Here is a 22,831-nt window from a genome sequence, read left to right as displayed (position 1 = left end):
TGTAAAACTTCCAGAAGGAGCCCGTGCACAATGCAGACACAAAGCAAGGACCACACCAGACCTATTCTCTGAAAACTGCCAAGGTTAGGCCTCAGACTCGCACTGCACAGGTGCAACTGAGGTTCAATAACCACAGCATATCACCTTGAGCCACCCAACTTTTGTGATAAATCCTCTAGCTATTAACAAAGCCCGAGTTTTGCTGCACGTGCATATTTTGCTCTTATGCACATCAGTTTAGCTCGTGACAACCTGGAGTTATACATTGTACATTTAATAACTGCTGCCGTATTGATTTCTCAGAGGCACCATGTGCCATACACCAGCTAAGATAAATCTTGAGTGGCTGAGATCAGTTTGAGGAGGACTAGAGACATAATTTGGGCTCCAGATGTGTGCAAAAAAAAATTAGAACCAGGTGATTTTGTAAATAGCTGATTTTGAGGGGGCAGGCAGTATCTTGGGAAGCCTTTATTCAAATGACCCCAAATTTGGAGCACTAACATTACCCAATGCCTCTGTGAGGGACATTACATTTGAAGACAATCTGAGTAAGTCTGTGGACTTTAGATCACATAGAATATTCAACTTTTAAACAGAAAACAACATTCAGTCTTAACAATAAGTAGAGTAGATGCTCTACTATAATATATTTAATTTGCTTTTGTTCTTTAAACTTTAGTTCTCCTCTTTTGAATCCAAGGCCAGTTCTGTCCATGAACAGGCACCTTAAAGGGGTGTGACTTTCAGAAAGTCTTGAGTATCCATCCTCTGACAATTAGACTTCCTTACAGTGTCTCAAGTTGGGCACCCAAGAATTGAGGCATCCAAAATCACTACTTGTGTTTGAAAATGTAGGCCTCTCTACTTAGGAGTGGAACAGCAGAAGGTGTTAAAGGTCAAGAGTGAGGTGTACTGCAGAGCTACAGCATGTGAGGAGGTATGCACATCATCTGCTCATGGTATAAGTAGTCACTAGTCAGTCATTTTCACAAACACTAAAATCCATCTATGTGTCTAGATTAAGACAAACCAAACACAAACAAAAAAATGTAGTAAGATGTCTGTAAAATTAAATAGTATCTGAAATGACTCAACTACTGCTATCAAGAAAACTTTGGAATAGCCATAGTGTAAGCAGCAAACAGAAATTACCCATAATTATCAGCTTTGTTGCTGTGTAATTAGCAAAGGCTGAGTCAAAACTGAGAGAGTCTGTCAAAATTCAGTGTGTCAGGAACTATTTCCCAGCTGATAAATAACATGGCAAAAATCCACCCCCGCCCATCAAAAAAAAAAAAAAAAAAAAAGGGGCAAGCAGTTACATAACTCTGTTATGTTTTGGAATGATATGTAAAGGGAATAAGTGAGTACAATGTCAGCAGTTGTGTGGATGAAGAAGCCACATTATCACTTTTATTTTGGTTACGCCTGGGGTCAGAAGTTCCTTTGTTCTTTCTTTACCTCTCATTACAGCAAACACAGGCTACTTCCTTTATTCTCAAGGCTCCCTTCTCCCCCCCCACCCCCCGTTGTGTTAAAAATGATAATAAAAAGTGTCTCCCTGTGTTACAAAACCTGCCTATGTTAGCTCATTATTATTTTCAGCACTAGTATATTAACAAAATGTAGTATAATTCTGTATCATAGACAAAAACCCGACTGTAGCTGCAATTTATTGTATTAACACTTTAAAAAGTAATGCGTAGTGTTTCTACTGTTACAATACTAACCATGGAACTCAGCATTTACTGTGAATGAGGTCATTTATATAATAATGAGCTGTGTGGTCTATGCTTCCCCAGTTTTGTTTACCACTGTTTTTTCCTAGATGGAACATCCGCCTGCTGTGTCTTGTTTTGTAGACTGTAAGCTCTTTGGAGCAGAGACTGTTATTTACTAAATGATTGTACAATGCCATCCACAGTGGGGGCCCAGCTTAGTTGGGCTTTAGGCACTATGGCAGTGTAAGTGCTTAATAATAACAATAATTAATAGAATACGTTAATAATAATATCAGACTTACTGAAATGTTTGTGATCAGGTGTCCCTTCAGTTTCAGCAGCCTATGGAGGATATCAACTCTCATACAAACACAAATGTTTCTCATGTTCTCGTTAATCAGGGTTAGGACTGTAACAAATCTCTGGCTGATTCATGGTTGTCATTATGCTGTACACCATGACTACTTGGAATTTCACAGTGACAGCAGGAAGTTGAATCTGCCTGCTCCAAAATCTCAGGCCCCTTCCACTAGAAGTAAAAATGCATTCTCTTTTTGCTATTAGCAGTATGAGCCTGATCCCATCCAGTAGCTGAGAGGTAAGCATACACACTACTCAGTTCATTACAATAGTATTTTTAGCAATAACAGAAGAACAGGTGACTCCTTTTAATTCTGTTGTTGTAGTTTTAGCTCACTTCACAGGGCACAGATAGAAGGGGAGAGTCTTGGGTCAAGGGGCATTTATTTTGCTTCTTGGTACCTGTTTCACTTCATTGTTACATAGCGGAGCAGTGTTTGAAAAGTGAACAGAGTGAAGTAGCCTGCTGGGAACTCTGGCTGGGGCTTTCAAAGGAGACTGATGGCAGTTAGGTGCCCAAATCCCCTTGAAATACCTGTTTGTTGGAAGGGTTGGGTTATGTGATGGAAATGATGGGTGTACACTGCATATTGCTCTACTTTGCCCTCTAGATTTAGCACAGTGTTCTCTCGCCCTCCTCCCCCATCTTCCCTTGGAGTTAGTAAACACCAGTTTAGTTGGCTGTAATAGCTGATAGTTTAATGCCTCTTGACAAATATTACACTTAGAAAAAAATTCTTCTTCTGTATCGTATTTTCTATATTTCTCTTCCGTTGTTCTTTACTACTAGGGGCCTTTGCATGAAAAATAGGATCTTTGCTCCCTCATGTAGGGAACAAGCAGCAGGAGCTAAATGAAAGCCTAAGAGAGAAATTCTGGCTTTTATTTTATTTTATTTAGTAATTAAATATTCTAAATAACAAGGACATAGACAAAGAAGGGTGCATAAATTATACAGTGAGCAGAGTTGAAAAATGTTCTGTTGAGAAACAATTTTTTTTTTTCAGAGAAGCATAGCAGCTCTTGAAGTGACAGCAGCAATCCGTGGTTTAGAGTAACAGCCATTTCCCTGAGAGAGCTGCTTCAGTCGTTTGTTCTGCAATGGTTTAGATATTTTTCTTTTACTTTAGTTTGAATTAGCCATTTGGCCTTTTTTTCCTCCAAATAAAATTTGTGGTGATGAAAGCAAAATAAATTTAATTGCTGCTTAAATTAAAAAATTGAGGAAAAATAGCTTTAAATTATGTTCCTTTTTATGGAGGGTTTCTGTTGTTATTATACATGCATGGTAGTAGCTTAGATTAATTTTCCATTTGCTGAATCTTGTCTATTTTATTGGATTCTAGTTTTTTCAGGCTTAAAGTGTTTAGCTAGAACTGGTTGGAAAAACAGCCCCCCCCCCCGCCCTCCCTCCAATTTTGCAGAAATTTTTGTGAAATTCACCTCACCCGTTTGTGGGGGGGGAGAATGTTTGCAATTTTCTAACCAACTATAGAGCTGGTTGAAAAGTGGGGTGGGTGGGTGGGTGGGGCAGGAGGATGATGAAGATTTGTTTTAATTTTCTGTTGCAATTTCAAAACATTTATAATGTCCCTACTAGCTCCATGTTTTTTTAATTATGAGAGAGGATTGCAGTTGCACAGTGGATCTGTGTAATAGCTGAAATTTCACCTCTGGGACCTGTTTTTGCATTACAATTTAGGTCACAATTGCTTAGACCTACATTTTCAAAAGTATCGCTAATTTTAGATGTTTCAGTTTTTGAGGGTCAACTTGACACCTAGGGCTTGTTTTTTTCCGAAGGTACTGAGCATCCATAACTCCCATTATAGTCTGTGGCCCTAATCACTCATTTGTGTATACTAAAAATTGTTTTTTTCCCGGGGTTCTTCATAACAGTGGCTATATAAAACTCTAAATAAATTCCTTGGTATTGAAATGGACTTTTAAGATAGCCTTTGTCATCAGATATTAAACCGTTGCAGTGACAGTCACATTTTGGGCTAACTTACTGCTACCTTCTAACATGATCTTAAAGCCATTAGTATTTGGCTGTGCAGGGACTGGACTGTTTTTGATAATAGGAGGAGACCGTGTTTTCCTTTTCAAGGCGTATGATGAAAGGTAAGGAGAAGATGGTCTTTAACTTGCTTAAATAGTTTTATAGAGACTATGCTTGATGTAATTGGAGTTTAACATTGGTTTCCATCATATATTTCTTCTTCTGATCCACTGCTGTTTTTCTTAATTATCCTCTTTTATTCATTAAAAAAAGTTATATGATGTCTTTCATAGTATCATAGATTCCAACTCCAGAAGGGATCATTCTGATCATGTCTGATCTCCAGCAGCAGCCAGCATTAGTTAACTGGTTGCACACACATATGCAAATTGGATCAGATTGTTTCTTTGCTGTCCTAGCAGCAAAGGTCGATTACGGTTTTGTGGGGCTCTGGGCCAGAGCAAGTAGGGGCCCCTCCCTACCCCTTCTGCCTGCAATTCCCCCTCCCCCCCCCGGCGATCCTGCCAGGGAAATGGGGTCATGTCCCATTTTCTGGGGTCCCCCTAATCCACCACTGCCTAGCAGTATAATTTTAGTAGCTTTGAGAAGATATAGGGGTCTAAATTAATAACCAGGACAATCCCTTCCATTTATGAGATGATAACAAATGTGGGGAAAATAGGATCTGAGTTAGTGCATATAGAACTTTACTCAGATTTACAGTTTCAAAGTGTCTGTGAAAACAGGTGAACTGTGATTTTTAACAACCTGAGAGCATAACAAATATGATATTTTTTGAGCCTCATGGCAGCTTGTAGTGTCACACCCATCAGTTTCCCCAGAGTCCTTATTCCTTTTCAGTCAGCATACTTAAAACCAAAAGGAAATGGTAGTGGTAACTTTTATTGTAGCCTTTTAGGGTACGTTGTCTTTGAAGCTGGAAGTGTAATTACCACCTCAGGTAGGCAAATGCATGCTAGCGCTGCTTGCGCGAGCGCGTCAAAAATAGCAGTGTGGCCACAGCTGCATGGGCAGACGCTTGGGCTAGTCTCCTGAGGGCATACCTAAGATCTGAGATGGGATTGTACTCAGTTGACTCACCTGAGCTGCTGCAGCCATGCTGATCTAGTGCACTAAAAATAGCAATCAAAGCTAGCATTTGAATGTCTACCCTAGCTAGAAATTACATCTCCAGCTGCACTGTACGTGTATCTTTAGTTAAGGTTGAAATTCTAATCCTCTGCTGTGTGTGAATAACTGCACTCAGGGTAAATCCAGACTCCACTTCTGCAAAAGTGGAGTGTCCCCGCTAACAGAGTCACTGCGGTGGGATGGGCCCCACCTGCCTGAGACATCACCACTCCTTCCACAACGTTGAGCTCCCCTGGAACAATGAAACTTTTGACCAATCAGATGAAGCTCATGGGTGCAAGCAATGGTGCTTTCACAAGAACTGGGCTTCAAACTAAAGAAATGACTTCCACAAAAGACCACAGACCTCCCTACTCTCAGAAATAAATGAAAAACTAACTTCTTTGAGTAAGCTTTACTTCAATAAAGTGCTCCTGAATACAAAAACACAACACATGATCGCTTGTGCATACATGTGCTCTCTCTTTCACTCACACACTGACCAATACCACCCCAAAACAATATCATCCCCTAAACCCTTGATAAGCCAATCAAGATATTTTCCCTACAGGCTTGGAAGGAAGGACAGAGGATGTTACTGTAATTTGCATTTTTAAGTACTAGGGAGGTACTGTTGGAGGCAATATAATGAGAGAATCTCCGTCTGCAGAGACTTCCTCTGTCTGAGTGACTAGGAGGCGAATGGGGCTGGGCAGGAACATGGCATTAGCAGTGTGATATTAGGGATGCTCTAGAGAGGAAGGACGATTATGCAGTAAAGGCACTGAAGTGGGACACAGGAGACTTGGTTTCATTTCTCAGCACTTCCACAGATGTCCTGTATGACCTTGGGCAAGTAACTTAACTATTCTGTGCTGCAGTGTCCCATCTGTATAATGAAGATAAGAGTACTCACTTTCTGCCTGGTCTATTTAGAATGCAATCTCTTTGGGGCAGGGACTGTCTCTTACTATGTGTTTGTATAGCACATAGCACAAGTAGGCCCTAATCTTGGTTGAAACCTTTAGGTGCTACTGTAATAGAAATAATCTGAATAGTATGATTCCAGGATTGTCACTCTGTGTGTCAGTCTGAAGCCTAGAAGGTCTGTTCAGTCAGTGTCAAGCAATGGAAACAGCTACAAGAATGGCCAAGAACTCTTTTTGTTCAGAATATCACCAGGTTCAGTCATCGCTGGGATTCATGATCTGTTTCCATCCCATTTTTGAGTTCTCAGCCATATTTGGCTTTTTTTACACACACAACTTTACAAATTATACCTGTGCGACAGCCCAGGCTTTCCGCTACTAGTTATTAATAATATTCTAAAGGGATCAAAACCATCAAAAAGATGTATTCTTGTCTGGGTGTTAGTTTTTCTTTACGCAGTTAATCCAATAATCGGGCAAGCCAGCCATTTCCATCAGGGATTATATAGTTTCTTCCAGCGTGTGGTTACTATGTTTTTCTGCAACCAACAAATGTGCGTCATTACTTTTTTGTTGCAAACTGTCGTTAGAGAGATTGGTTGCCTCTTACTTTCCTTCTGTCTCTGTTCTCCTCCTCTCCCCAATCTGATAACAGTTCTGCTCTTAGTTCAGTCATCTTGCTAAACCATATGACATCTACTGTCCAGTTGTGGCACTGCAATCCTTTAATATTCACTGATAAATAAAAGCATTTTATAAAAGTAAAAGTAGTTGACTTTCAAATGGAGCTCTCCTTTAGTTAAAACCTCATCTCTTTCCTCAGAAACATTTAAAGATCTGAGGGAATAACTGTATAGCATAATAGATTTGGAAAAACAAAGTAAATGAGTCAAACTGTTGACCAAGTAACTCGCTTTAGGGGTTCTTTAAACTTTTTCTTTCTGAGCTCCCCCCCCCACATGCTATTAAAAATTCCACAGCTTGTGCTACTTGTGCCACAGCCACTGGTGTTCTGCATATAAAAGCCAGGGCCGGGGTTAGGGGATGGCACACAGGGCAATTTCCTGGGGCCCGATGCCACAGGGGCCCCCACGAAGCTAAGTTGCTCAAGCTTTGGCTTCAGCCCAGCTTTGGCTTCAGCCCCATGCAATGAGGCTTTGGCTTTCTGCCCTAGGCCCCAGTGAGTCTAACGCTGGTCCTGCTTGGTGAACCCCCTGAAACCTGTTCATGGCCCCCCCAGGGGGCCCCGGACCCCTGGTTGAGAACTACTGGTTTACTTCACGATGTTTGCCTGGTGTAGTGTAGGACAGTGGTACTCAGCCTGTGGGCTGCTTGCAGCCCAATCAGCGCACAGCTGCGGCCCATGTGACAACCTCAGGGCCATACAGGTGTATATAGTATGGATTCAGCCCACATGACATACATGCGGCCCATAATAGTAAATAAGTTGAGAACCCCTGATGTGGGAGTTGGAAAATGTCCCAAATAAGCTACATTTATTAAATACCAAAGTAGCTGAACTACTGAGCCTTAACACAAGACAGGTTATGAATTTGATGATAAAAATGGAAACCTTCTATAGCCTAGCTTTTGAGATGAGAAAAGTTTTTCATGTTCTCACAGCTGATAAGGCCACAGCCAGTGATTTAGTCCTTATGTAAAACTTTGTGATTTCAGTCCACCCAGCATTATTGGACTCTCTTGTTTTGGTTCATTTTGCTGCCGTATATGATGTTGAGTTTTGCCTGGTTTGAGGCTGAAAATGCACAAAACCATGTGTGGCTTCCATCTGAACACTCGAATCCTTGCCTGGCATCAGTGAAGAAGAAAGAGAGAAAGCTCAGCTGGGATTCACCAAAAGGCATGTGGGCTGAATTTCAGGTACATATCGTGCCTAGTTTAAAGTTTCAAAATGAAAGTGTCCTACCGCTTGGCATATTGACTGAACTTTTTATAAACATTTGAAATGCTATCCATCTAGTGTGTCATGTGACTCAGACACTGTAATAGTTCTTTAGATGTTGTGATCCAAAATCTCTAAGCCCACACATGGGGTTAACAACTAAACAAGATATGACAAAGGAGAAATGCAACAGATCACTTTTAAAGTTATCAAAAAGTGCCTAGATCTGATTGATTAATCTTTTGTTAGTGGTGCACTGAATAGGTTAGTGAACAAAACACTGTGAAGTATTAACAAGGAATGAGGTATGATCTAATAATAAACAGGGCATTTTAACTGAAGTCAAGCGTTTTGGATGCTATTCCTGGCTTTGCCTTTCACTTACTGTATGGCTGTGGTCAACTCACTTTTCTTCAGGCTTTGGCTCTGTAAACTAGGGTTAAGACTACTTAACATTTCTAAAGTTTTTAGTGTTTGTAAGAAGCTTTGAGATCCTCAAATCAAAGGTGCTACATAAATACAAAATACTGGTATTATTGCTAAAGTATTCTTCTGTCACAAGTAGCGAATAGACACTCTCCCAAATTTCCATTTTGCCTCTATTTTGCAGTTTTTGCAAGGCTGGTAAACAGCCAAGGTAATTTTGCCCATACAAGCCAATTTTACTGTTGAACACTGACTTGAAGTCATTTGCCAGAGCTATAATTATGTGTATTAAAAGAATTAAAAATACAGGAGCAGATCATCCCTCTGATTTTAGCTTTGGAGACTACAGAATAGAAGGATAAACCTTCTGAGGTTGGCAGTCTGTATTCATTCTTTGTATGGATTTTTACGTCAAGCCACGAGCTGACTCAGAAATATTTAAAGACTACTTGATTTTACTCTATTGAGTTCCAATATTATTAATTTAAACAAAGTCTTTCCATGTATAATCTTATTCCCATGTGAATATTGGAGAAGGTTTGCTCATCACAAACCTCGAGGGAGCCTTTCATTTGCTTGATTGGCCATAGGATGTTCCAGCTATTGGGCAAAATGGGATTTGTCTCAAGGTTCATAAATGGTTTGTTACTCCCAAAGCATGTTGGAATAAGTAACGAACAAAACTTGAACAGGCCTAATTGACAGTATCTTGATGAGAAACTGAGTGAATTCTGGAGATACAGTAAGGAATTGAGTAGTAACAACTCCAACACATAGTTAAGGACTGCATGTTGGTGGCATGGACCCATACACACACATGCAAACCTTCTCTCCCACCCACTTTTGCTGATTCTCACAATTTTATTGCAAGACTTGCAATAGCTGGTGTTTTTCTTCGAGCCCAAGCTCCTGGCGTCAGATGATACATGAGACTCTTAGTGTGCATCTAAAAGAAAAGAGAGTAGATTTTTAGCTCTCAAGGTTTCAGAGAAAAGCTTGATAATGGGACTCCATTAAAGCTCAGAAACTTGAAGGCAAATGAAAAGAACCCAACATTTATCATTTTTAAAATCTCATGATTTTGGGGGGCTTGACTGATTTTTAAACACTTGGGTTTGCCAGTGCTGCTCTCACACCCTCATTCAGGAAAGCACTTAACCATCTGCTTAACCCTCATTGAGGGCAATGGGATTTAAGCATATGCTTAAAGTTAAGAAAGTCTTTAAGTGCTTTCCTGAATCAGAGCCACAGAGAGAGAGAGAGAGTACTCTCTACACTTCTCCAAATGCCTCTTCTTGTAGGATTTAGGTGCTCGCAATATAGGAAAACTTCCTTCATCAGAAGTGCTGTAAAGAGATTAATGAGGGCTCATATAGTACAGGGAGAGCCAAATTACCTGAAAAGTACTAAGAGTGGTGATAAGTACACGTCTGTGTTATCTGCTGTCTCTTAACTTGCTTTGAAAAAATGTCCAGCTGCCTGTCCCCTCTTCCCCCCCTCCAAACTCTCTTCCCCCCCCCCCAACGATTGGGATATAATAGGACCCCAAACTGCAAACATTCTAATCAGGCAATTTTACACACACACACACACACACACACACACACACACACACACACACACACACACACACACACACACACACTTTCTTTTCAAGAGACTTACTGAACATTGAAGTAAATTTGTAATCTTGTATTTATAACCTCTTTACTTACAGAATTATAGGGGTTTAAGAAAAGGGTGATGATAGTGATAAGGAATATGTTAAAACTCTCTCATATGTAGAGAGATTGAAAAGATTGGGACTGTTCACCTTAGAAAGGAGACGAGATGGGACATATAAATATATGTAATTATAAATGGCACAGAGAAGACAGACTGGGAGCTTCTCTTCTCCCTTTTTCATAACATAAGAACAGGGTGACATTCAATGGGCTTAATTAAAACTGATGAACTATTGGCTTCAGTGGGAAGAGAACCCAGAAATCCTGACTCCCAGTCCCATATTCTGACTTTAGATCATACTGCCTTCGTGACAGAGGTGTATTCTAAGGGAAGGGTAAGAAGAGCTATCCAAACTATAGATTTGTTTGAAAGAACCATGTTTAAATGCTAACTAGACAAATGAAAATTTCAGATTTTTTGATCTTCTCTTGTCAGTATGTCGCCTTGAGACCATTTTTTTCATTTTAGCTTTTGCTTGGCCTTTGATAATCTCTTGCATACACCTTTTGAAGATCCATTAAACTCACCCATGCCATATTAGACTAGTACACAGATGAGTATAATCTGTGTAGTGCAGCAGTAAGAAACTAAGATAAACTTTTATTGTTTTATTCCAGTTTATTAAGTACCTATCTAGTGTTCCAAGATATTTCTATAAGGAATAAAGCATACAGAGCAACATTTTACATCCAAATTGATCTCTCCTATTAAAAAAGTAAATAAATCCTGATCCTCAAACTGCTCTGCAAGAGCTTTTCATAGCTCTTAAACAAAAAAATCTTTCCCTTCAACCTATTCACTACTCACTCAATCAAATAAAACCTGGGAAAATGGATAGACTCGGCAGCATGCCTGAAAGGCATAATGGTTAAGAACAAATTGATATCATATCTTAGCATACAATGGACAGAAGAATTGTAGCAGGAAATCTCAGACAACAAGGCTCCAGATTCAACATGAATTATCTATCCACTTCTTTGATGAGCCTTGGTGCTAATACTTTATTTCCAATATAAACTTCTTGGAAGTTTGCTCCAAAACAACATTAATCCTCATTACAGTCCGACAGGTGCTAACTGAAAATGTAGCTTGCCGCTCATAGTAACATCTGATGTTCTGTAATAATACACCAAGACAATTCTGAAACCCTTATAAATTGTCTTAATTTGCCAAAAATTCTTTTCCATTATGTAAAAGTGTAGACTTAACAAAGTGTCTGTCCTCTAATGCTTTTGGTCATGTCCAGTTTTAGTGAAATGTTCTTCTAAATCTCTTGCCAGTACTATGATTATACAGATAGGAGTGAAGGGAATTTCCTATCTTTGGAATTCTCCATGAGATGGATAACTTGAGTTTGAACAAAAAAAAAAAGACAAATTTGTTTAACTGGCTTTAGTAATACCTAAGCAATATGTAAGAATTAAGGGGAGGTTATGTCTTCTAAATCACAGATGTGACATCACACCTGTTAATCACAAGGTGCCAGATCCTGAACTGGTGTGAATCGACATAGATTCATTGACTTCAATGGAGCTATGCTGATTTACTCCAACTGAGGGTTTAACTAAAGATCTCTGTATGTGTTTTAATGTTGTGTGTTGAATCTGAAGTTTCTGACTAAAGATGGGAACCTTGCTTTCTGTGTGGGGTGTGTGCGCAGCATGAAAGAAGGAGGGGCAATAAATGCAGAAACACACAACTCCTCAGTCATTGGTTCCTGAAGAAGGAAAATGCACTGGTAATGAAAGCTATGAAGCAATTGCACATTTTAAGGATGGCGTTTTCCTTCCTTGGTCAAGAAATGTGGTGTGGTGTGTTTTGTTTTGTTTGTCAAAGTTACGTTTTTTAAGCGTGAAACTTTTGCTGCAGGATAGTGTTCTGATTGATCTAAATGTAAGTTATGATTCTGGAGAGGGTTGTGTCTGTAGGGAAAGTTACACCCCGCAGCTATTACTGTTAGTTTTCTGTGATCTTCATTAAGTTTATAACTCAATGAAGTTGGAATTTCGTACACGAGGGTGTTTTTAATATGGAGTTATACTATGTGCATGGGGTAGTGTTTTGCTATCATTCTCAAACTGGGTCAATCCTGTTCCACCTCCCTTGGACTGTGGGGAGTATTCAGACAGGCTGGTGAGCAGATGAAATAGCTACTGCTTTATGTGCGTATGGGTAAATGGGTGCGGTTAAAAAGCATTTGGAGAAGGGGATTTGACTTGTTCGTGGAGAAAACTAGTCAGTAGCTACTTTAGAACTGGATAACTTTTCTTTGAGTGGATATAAAATATGAGTAACAGCCCAGTTTTATCTTTCTGTCATGCTTGTGTTGGGCTTTTGCTGCACTCCTAACTTCTCGAAGAACTGACTCTCCCCTGCCCCCTTCACGTTTATGTTGACCAGTCAGTAGAAACTTTGAACATGTTCACCTGCCCTCTTTCTCTGTCTTAATTAATCTCCTACCTTCACATTAACTTTTAGTCTTCCTTCTGTATTGGTCCATGTATGTCTCAAGGGAAAGAGGCTTTGGATTACACTGATTCCATGGGTAAGTAACTAGGGGAGAGGTTCTCCAGAGGGGGCTGAGAGCAGTGTTTTTATTGAAACCAATGTGCAGTCAAGGGGCAGCACTACAAAACCTCTGTGGTTTTTCTGTTTTGAACATCAGCCTTTTCTTTTCTCCATTAGCTAGGCCAGTGGTTACTCATATACTGTACTGTACTGTAGCAGGAGTGGTACCTGGCAGAAGAGTTGTTTCTCCTTGGTGTATTGTCAGGACAGATCCCCACTCTTGAGATTAGGGTTGCCAGCCCTCCATGATTGCCTTGGAGTCTCCAGGAATTAAAAATTAATCTTTCATTAAAGATTGTCATGTAATGACACCTCCAGGGATATGTTCAGTCTAAACTGGCAACCCTACATGAGATAGGCCGTTCACTGCACCCCGTCCTGGAATCTTCTGCAAAGCTCTGACCATTGGGGGCCAAGTGGACTTCTGCTTGAGCACTGGAACGTTTCCTGTGAGGTGTTATAAGGTAGTGTGGTTCCCACATGCTGTCAGGTCCAGCCCACTAGCAGACAGGTAAACTAGAACTCCATTTGGAGCTTCAGCTTGTCAACATGTTGGCTGTTTTTCTCCCATGGTTAGGGCTACTTTCTTGTAACTAGTTGAAACTCAGTATAGAAAGTTTTAAAATAGACAATTCTTGTCCCAGGAGGGAAATGTTTTTTGGTTTTGTTTTTTGTTTTATTGCTTGATTGATTGCCTGGGGGTAGGGCAGGAGGAACTTTGGTTCCAGTTACTTCCCTTGTGGACAGAAGGTCCAACAACTGACTGTTTTGTATGATGACATTTCTTAGTCTCAGCCTCTAATCATGGATGATTTAGATGCTTTGGTGAACGGTATTTACCTGAGCAGTGCTCCATACGCCTTAATTTTACCATCTGATCCTGCAAGGATCTGGAGATTCTGCTATATTCTATTCCTATGGAGTGGGTTAATAGACCTTCTGGAGCAGATTCTGTGTCTGAATGGACTCCAGGCCTTTCTTCGAAATCCTGACCTCAGGATGCCTTGAAGTATGGTTCTAAGAGAGAGATTCTCAGTGTCAAGGGAGTCTGAACTGTTTGGTTTTGGCTTTGGTTTTGGAGCATGCTTCCTCCACGTAGGGGAATCAGAGTAGGGGGTGGGGAAAAGATGGCACTGTCCTTTCTCAAAATACCATTTCTCCTCTAAGGAATCTAGAGGTAGCACATATGGGCAAAGAGGGCATTTATTTGAATAAGGACTTGCCCTTTCAGAGTTCATAATCTTTTATTCCATTTTCTGGCCACCATGTTGGATTTATGCCATCAGAATCTTTTTATGGCAACAGTCTCTCTTTTGGCATGGCAAACAGCTTGTCACATGGCAGCAAGCTTTTATAGCTAGGGGACTACAGCTTTACTGCGAGATAAAAAGGTGGGTGCCAGGGAGAGAACTCCTGTTTTAACATAAATTATTACAATTTTTTTGAAAATGAAAAAGGAAAAATACAGGCTAACTGAACAGAGTTTTCTATAGGTTATTTTTATTTTAAGTCTGTATAGTGTGAAAGTCTCACTTAAAGGATGGATGCTCCAAAGACACATCAGTCTTGAGTGCCCAGGGAAAAGCTTTAAAGTAGAAATTATTCCTTGAACCTGTTATTGCAAGTGTGGAAAAGTGGGGAGAATTGCACTTCATTCATTCAAGCTATATGGTAAAACCAAAACACAGGGTTGGCATATAGATAGCTTTAACTGTATATTTTCATTTCAGTGAATCTGAAAACAAATGGAAGATTATTGGGATAACATTAACAGTGACAAATGCGGGGAAATGTATAAGACAATAGGTATAGTACACTGTTAAATCTAGTTAATTGTGTTGATTTTGTTGTCATAATTCTTAACACTGCTGAACTGCACTCTTGCTGAATGCCCTACATAGTTGAGCTGTCATGCCATAATTAAAATTGCTAATAGAAACTGAATACTAAAGTGATTAGTGGTATGTTATATGCTACACTTTATTATAAGCTGCTCGTACTAGTTGAGAGCTGCCTAGCACTTTGCTGATCAGATAATCCTTGGCTGAAAATGATGCAAGCTCTCTGACACAGTGACACAATAATAGAAGTGTGTGCATCTTTATTAGTAAAGTTTGTAGATGACACACAGATTGCTAGGGTAGTAAATAATGAGAATGACAGGTTATTGTGGTAGAGTGTTCTGAATTGCCCGAGTTAATGGTCACAATCCAAGAACATGCATTTTAATCCGGCCAAATGCAAAGTAATATGTCTGAGAACAAAATAATTCAGATTACAGCTGCAGGATGGGAGATTGTCTTTGGAAATCAGTGACTCAGGGAAGGACTAGGGGGCCATTCCAGATAGTCATGTCCGCATGAGCTTTCAGTGCAGTGCTGTGGCAAAAAGGGCTAATATGATCTTTGTGCATATAAAAAAGGGAATATCAAGTAGAAGTAGGGAAGTGATCTTGCCTCTGTATGTTGGTAAGACAGCTACTAGAATACAGTGTCCAGTTCTAGTGTGCACACTTAAAGAAGGTTGTGGAAATACTGAAGAGAGTTCAAAGGAGGGACCCAAGAATGATCTAGCAGCTAGAAAACAAGCATTATGATGTGTAGCTTAAGGAATTCACCCTATTCTTACTGAAGAGAAGGTTGAGAGTTGACTTGATCACTTTCCATGGGTAAGTGCCTAGAGACAGAGATCTGCTAATGGCAGGCTTTTCAATTCTGCTAACAAAGGCGTAACACGATCCAGTGGGTTGAAGTTATACAAAGACAACCTTAAATAAGAGACAGTTTTCTAGCAATGAAAATAATTAAGCATTAACAAAGGAGGTGGAGAGATTCAACGTTGCTTGGAGTCTTTAAAACGAGGTCTTTCTAATTCAAAAATCCTTCAATCCATCTTCTGGGCAAAGTTCTTTAGCGTGTGTTTGCAGGGATTCAGGCTGGAGGGTTGTAACGGGCCCTTCTGGTCTTGGAGTCTGTGAGTCTGAATCCCGCTGTTCATCCTCTTCTTTCATGGCTCACAGGGAGAACAGGATTGCTTACATTGTCCTCAAAATGCTCATAACACTTGCTGTTCTGCATTATGACACTAACTATAATCCGATTTCATACTTCACGTCTTCAGCCTGTTGCCTGCAGGGGTCAGGAAGGATTTTTTCCCCCAATGCACAATTGTCCAGATGTTGTCTGGATGTTTTGTTCAGCTTCCTCTGAGGCATCAGGGATTGACCAGAGCTGGAGACAGAACACCAGGTGGGGTGGACCAGTGCTTTGAGGTGTTACAGAGAATCGTCTTAGATGGTTGGCTGGTATATCTTGTTGACATGCTCAGGGTAAAACTGATGCGAGATTTGGAATCAGAAGGAATTTCCCCACAGGTAAGATTGGCAGGGACCCTGTGTCTTTTTTTTTTCTTCTTTTTTTAACCTTTCTTTGTAGCATGGGGGATTGGTCACTGCTAAGATTATTCGGGCATATCGTACCTGATCAATTTCCTGTCATCGCAGGGGCCTCGGATATTGGTTGCACCTTAATCTCACTTGTTCTGTGCCATTGGTGCTTTATAGTTTGGTCTCCTGGATACTGAAATGCTTTAGTCTCTCTCAAGTTATTGGACCTGTATAGGGGTATCTGGATGAAATTTAATGGCTTGTGATATACAGGAGGTTGGACTAGATGCTCTCATGATCTCGTTGTGGCTTAAACTGTATGAAACTATGTGTGTGTACATAGGGGAAGGGTGAGCACGGGGACCAAGTTACTCAGTACACAGTTGACTGATGGCATGTAGGACCTTGATTAAGTTTGTGTGAGGGGAGAGAGAGATGCAGATGAAGTTGTCTATTTCAGGAGCCAGTGGCTTCTATTTCCACTGTGATTTGTCACCCAGGTATTTTCAAGGTGGTGCAGTATTGTGGTGATGTTGGCAGTAATCAAGGGAGGAGAAAGGCATTCCAATCAAATCCTTCTTCTCTATTTATGATGTTCAGAAACAAGAATTCTTTTTTATTAAATTACTTTTGCTTTGCCTTAGGCCAAAGGTGACTTTTTTTTTAAAGAAAATCTGGAACAAAATCTATTCAGCTGGGTTTTTGAGTTACATAATCTTGAAAAACTATAAATATTTTTTCTTTTGAAATTAGTTCTAACTCTAGAAAAAAGTTTTGAGACTATAGAGGGTCCATTTTCCATCTTCATTTGCATGTAGTCCTCAATGAGGAGTTCAGTCTTTGCTAAGTTTGAAAAATGTTGGGCCAGATCTCAGCTGGTTTAAGTGGGCATATTTCTGTCCAGTTCACTATTGCAACACTGATTTAATAAGACTGGATCTATGTTTTGAAATTGGATTTATCAACATTTGAAAACTGACTGTGTGCAGCACATACATTCCTTTAATGCAATAAGCAAGCATCATTTGCGGTGGTTATGTTTTCATATTTCTAAAATGTCACGGTCGGTTCCCGTCCTGTGCTCTGGGAACCTATCCCATAGTTTAAAACCTCAAAACAAGAAAAATATAGCTCATCCATAAAGATAGCCCATCCCCTCTTCCTTAGTGAAGAGAGAAAATATATGCCCAGAAGGCTAATAAATCTATGCTCTGAAAGACTACTTATAGGATGGAGTTCTACTCCTGAGGACCTCTCACAGAACACCCTGCCAGCATTATGACAGATATAATGGGACACATTCAGCCCTCAGTTATACTCATGTAAACCCACTGAAATCAGTGGGGTTGAATGTGTAGAATGTGACCCAAAGGCTTTTTTCTGCAGCTGTGTAAATTCAGCAGCAGGTTAAGAGGAATTATTTGGGTTCTGTTTCATTGGACTGTCTTACCCTGCACCCTGTGCACAGCCTGGCCAGTGCTTTCTCTTCCTTATTTTCCTTCCATCACAATCCACAATATTCTTTTTTAGAGATCATGAGATAAATTGTTACCGCACTAAGTTCAAATGCTGAGCGCAACAATGAAAGGTCCTGAAATCTGTTTAAATGACAATGGCTTTTACCAAGGGTTGGGGTGGACATTTAAAAATCTAGATTGGATGTTTTTATAAAAGATGTGGTATGGTTCAAAGAGGAATTAATTCAGGGAAGTTCTATGGCCTGTATTACACAGAAGATCAGACTAATGATCACAGTGGTCTCTTCTGGCATTATAATCTATAAGAGATTTTTAGCTTGATCACTGGAGATGGGGATTTAGTTAATGGGACCACATCCTCACAAGCCTGATGTTTAGTTCATATTATAAAACCACACTGTAGTTGGCATCATGCTTAGGAGAGATCTGTGGCTGGACAGTGGATGCTGTAGGTCAGGATTAAGATCCTAATGGCCTAGCTGTGTGGGGGAAACAAACACAGTACTAACATTTGTTGTGTTCAGCCATTGCTCTAGCCAGTGCTGTCCGCCACTCTTTCAAGAGTAACACATTTATACTCTTTGAATTGACATGATGACAGTGTAATCAAAGAATAACTGTGCCTTGTTCCTGTGTATTTGAAGATTGTAAATGAGGTGAAATCTTCTTAAGTGAACACTTTAATAAATGAACTACTGAATTTGAAGCTCTGCCATAAGCAAAATATCTTTACTGCTATCCATGGGTCATTTGCAAAACTGCTGGTGTGGGTTTTTCATATGATGCATTTACTAGTTGGGAACATTAACACATCAGCAAGCATGGTGATTCTACACTTCGAAAAGCTACCCTTGAAGACTTGAGGAAGCTGCTCAGAATCTTTGGAAGATGGGGTTATGATGAAAACTTTTAAAATAACTTGTGGCACTTTTTTTTTTTTTTTTTAAGCAGCCTTAGATGAAATCTTTCTGCGTTTCGTGGGATGATCCATTGCAACCTGGCTTGTCTGCCTGGGAACTTCCCAAACAGCTTCCCTAGTTAGATAAAAGTTCTACATGAATGTGCAGAATTATCTGACTGTTTTGTTTGAAAGATGGCAGTCACATATAAAGGCAGAGCATTGTCTGGGCCAGGTCCTGATCTGCAGCCAAGATATGCCCAGTGCAACTGACGTCGGGGTGCATATATGCCCTTTGTACTTCCCAATCCTGAGGCTACTTTGCACCAGTAAAGTGGTGCCGAGCAGTTAGAGCATGGTCCAGGATGGGACTTATGTATTGGCCAATTCACAAACTACGTTTTCATGGGTATTTAATAAAAGAGAAAGTAACTCAGGAAAAACTGAATTATTCCTTAAACATGCAGGTCAAATATGAATTTGCATGCTGCCAACTCTGTTGGTGCTCTTCCGAGTCGGTGTGTTATCATCTCTCACAACAGAATGCTCATGGCAGTGCACACAGAGTGGGATTTTCAAAAGCGTTCCTGATTGTCCTTAACTGTGCTGAGCTTGAGAGTTCTACCACTGACCGAGTGAGAGCAGGGCTAGGCCAGCACAGAGTGCTTTGGAAAATCCCGCCCTTTGAGAGCGATGTATGTTTGTACGTTGTATCGAAGCATAGCAGTGATACGCTCCATGAAAACGGTATAGAATTTTTGCCATCTCTGCACAACAAAGTTACGTATACGCTGTGCACTGTAGTGTGTACACATAAAACTAGTGTGAAATGCATCAAAAGCCTGGCAAAATTATCTGTATTTTTTAGATGAGCATAAACAGCACTCCTTCTCATCATGGCAGTACTTCTGGTGGGGTGTTTAAAAAAAAAAAAAAAAAGATGAAATATAACCAGTGTCACAGTTTCAGGGTAACTGCACTCTCCGTGGTCCTTTGAGGGCACCAGTTTAAAGGTTTCCAGCATCCAGCTGTCACTGAAGCCCCCACTTCTGACATTCTGTAATATGTTGTCCCTCGGCTGGTAGTGCTGCTGCAGCCTCAGGGGCAGTGCTATGCTGAGCTGACAGGTCTCCTCCCACCGCCCATAGAGAATGGCAGCCACAACGTGTAGGAGCTTGAGCGGCTATTGCTGCAAGCTGGTAGGGGCCGTGCTGCCTCTCCAGAATGCCTGTGGGAAAAGGGGGATGCTGAGGAGCTGGCTCAGGGGGTGCTGGTTCTGAGGAGGTGACAGTCGTGGTCACTGCCAAGTCTTTATTACTGCACAACCTTCGCAGGCCCCACCCTGGAGCCTGAACTGCACCTCCATCTCCCAATAATGGCTGAGGTGGCATGGGCTTGGGTCGGGCCAGAGCGAAGGGCCCAGCCTGGCTGCTTGGGGGTGGAGGGGTGCTAGCGCAGAGTTGGGGGTTGGCACCAGTGCAGTAATTGTTACTTGCGTGTTTTGTTGCTTTGGGCTGCAGTGTTGCTCTTTTAGTTAGTTTGCAAAGCTGATGCTATTCAGTAACATTTTGGAAGAGGTTGGTAAATTTTTGTAGTCTTTGCTGTCCCCTGCTTGAGACCCTAAGTGGTGGGGACCTAAAGCAGAAAATTATTGGAAAATTCTTTTTCTGAGCCCATCTTTCCTATCTTTAATTTGTCTCTTATTTTGGCTTTAAGTTGAATTTACTTTCACTGTGAATTTAATACATGTATGGTCTTAAAGATCAAATGTGTTTTCATTGCATGCAATGGTGATTTTAAAAAATGTAAATCTGTGTAGGAATATTCTATTTCAGCATGCACCAAAAGGCACTATTATTAAAGACTTCACAGTACCTTGAGTTTAGCTCTTACAATCCCTATTACCGTGTTGCACCAATTTTTATTTGAAATCACAAACCTTTTCTGGGGAGGTTTCTGGGCCTGCATGTGAACCCTGCAAAATCCTGAAACAAATAGATTTGCATGGATTTGATACCTGTTTTCTCCCCTATTGCCCTACCCAAATCCTGGTATTTCTCAGTATTCCCTCCTTTTTAGGGAAAAGAGAGAGGTGTGAAAATGTCTTTAATGCTCCATGTGTGCCTCTGGAGGAGTACACATAATCATTTACTGAAAATGCCTGTAATGAATTAAGGGTTTGAGATAGTGTTGCCACCTAATCTAGGATGTGCAAAAGTGCTACTTATTTTTATTTTAAACAAGTCTAGATTTTTTTTTTCTTTTCATATAGTGGTAACTCCCTTTAAAATATCAAAGTCAACATTTTCCACAATATAAAAGAGAAAGAAATACCTGTTAAATTACATTAAACTATGTTAAGATAATTGAAATACTGGAATCAGGTGGAAATGGCATTCCTGAAAGAGGGAAACTCCTTCTTTATCTCTCTTATTGCATATAGTCTGAAGCTCCTGCCATCAGCTGCTAGTGTTTCCTTCTGTTTTCTGTCTTTAGCCATTGTAAACCTTCCCTTTTCCTCCCATTTACATATACATCAGTATCACTTTGTGATTGGCAAACCCTGTCACTTTAGTGGCAACCATAATTCCCACTCTCCCTTTCCTGATTATTTTTCTGAGTCCTTCAGTACCAGCAGCTAGGCCAGCAGTAGACCAGTGTTTTTCCTGCTCTTCAGAAGTAGAGGTACAGGTGTCTCTCTCTTTTCTGCCCAGAGACATCAAGGAAAATGGAGTCTTTTTGTATTCAAAGGGTGGCATACAAATGCTGCTCTTTATAAGATGAGCTCAGTGTGTGTTTAGCTGATGTGATATATTTTATTGATTTATGCTCTTTTAGGGCACTTCTCAGATATTCATTATATTTGTTGTGTAGAATGTTGAAATGGGAACTGTTTTGCAATGTGAGCAACCCCGTTTTCAGCCTCATTCTGTAGCTCTGCAGGGCATTGGAAGAGTCTGGCTTCATATAGTGGTATAAACTGGTAACCTTTCCTCCTTTCCCTTTCAGAGAGTAATATGTGGGAGGCTGTGGACTACGCGCTTCCGACATAGGAACAGCACTGGGTTGGGAATCTCTACTTCTGAGAGAATGCTGGGAATCTGCAGAGGGAGATGGAAATTCCTGGCTGCCTCTCTGACTCTCCTTTTTGTTCCAGCCTTTACCTGGATTTACCTGTTTTCTGGGAGTTTTGAAGGTAAGAGTAAAAAAAACCTGGTGGGAACTGATGAATGAGGAGGATTGGAGCTAACAAGTGGAAGGATTTCAATCATTATAGGTTAAATAAAGCTGTTGTCATGCACTGCAAATGGCTTCCTGTGTGTGGCTCTTAACAACAGGAGTCCTTGCCACCATCTGACAGATGAGGAGGATGTAGATCCTGGCATCAGTAGTTTGCTTTTTCTCTTCCACTTTTAAAAAGCACTGTTAGAAATTATTTCTCCTTATTCTTTTTCTTCTCTGTGCTTCCTGGCATTTCCTTTTCTGTATCCCATATCATGGTGAAGATAATTATGGTGATAAAATCTTAATTTAAGAGCAGCTCTAAAAAGAGAAATGTTTGTTTATGTTGATTTTATGGTTATTACTAATCATGTTTATTACAGCAGAGCCTAAGGGCCAACCAAGACAAACAGAGTTGTTGATAGTCTCTACCCCAAAGATCTTATAATCTGAATAGACAAGACAGACACAGAGTGCGGGAAAGGATATAGAAGTACTTTAAAAGGGCACCCATCCATATGCTCTAGGCACTCTTGAGACACAACTTTAAAACACAAGAGCAGCAATTTAAGAGAACCTTGCCACAATTCTCCCTCCCCTTTGACGAGTTTTCCACCCATACAATTACAATCCCTCCCCCACATCCCTTCTTTATCTTCAAATACGGGATGGGGGGGAATGACCTTGCAATGAGCCCCGACTGTCATCAGATTTGAGGTGGGGTAGAGGAGGAGAACAAATTGCAGAGCTGGGGGGAATCACAGATAAATCCCCACCAGAAGCCACTTCTCAGGTATACTAGTGGAGCTCCAGTTTGAGAGCTTCTGTTACTCTCACCTTATACCAGTGAGGTAGGCATGTTTGTGTCATTGTGGACATGGCTGAGATCAGATGTTGGCTTGTTTTCAAATGTGTTCCTCCCTCCCCTCCCTTCCCTTCCCTTCTTTAGTGATGCAAAAGGAGCTGTTGTAAAAATGTTTGCAAGGATTTGCTGAGTATTTCTGTATGAAGTTACAAAATAACATTTCAGTAAAGTATGCAGAGCTATCTACAGTGGACAGCTGTAAGTGGACAGCTTTT

General features: G+C 40.5%; 1 protein-coding gene across 2 annotated transcripts in view; it reads left to right on the top strand.

The window, feature by feature from the left end:
* Positions 1–22,831, top strand: part of LARGE1 (LARGE xylosyl- and glucuronyltransferase 1) — a 361,133-nt gene that overhangs the window by 82,640 nt on the left and 255,662 nt on the right. For both annotated transcript variants that reach the window (XM_084627513.1, XM_084627512.1), the window contains exon 2: positions 21,539–21,725. In XM_084627513.1, the coding sequence (XP_084483639.1) occupies positions 21,620–21,725 (106 nt within the window). In that variant the 5' untranslated portion in view covers positions 21,539–21,619. The remainder of the gene's footprint in view (positions 1–21,538; positions 21,726–22,831) is intronic.

This window comes from Lepidochelys olivacea (assembly GCF_965140295.1).
Source record: "Lepidochelys olivacea isolate rLepOli2 genome assembly, chromosome: 1".
In the NCBI taxonomy this organism is placed as follows: Eukaryota; Metazoa; Chordata; order Testudines; family Cheloniidae; genus Lepidochelys; species Lepidochelys olivacea.
This window is presented reverse-complemented; position numbering and strand designations above follow the sequence as displayed.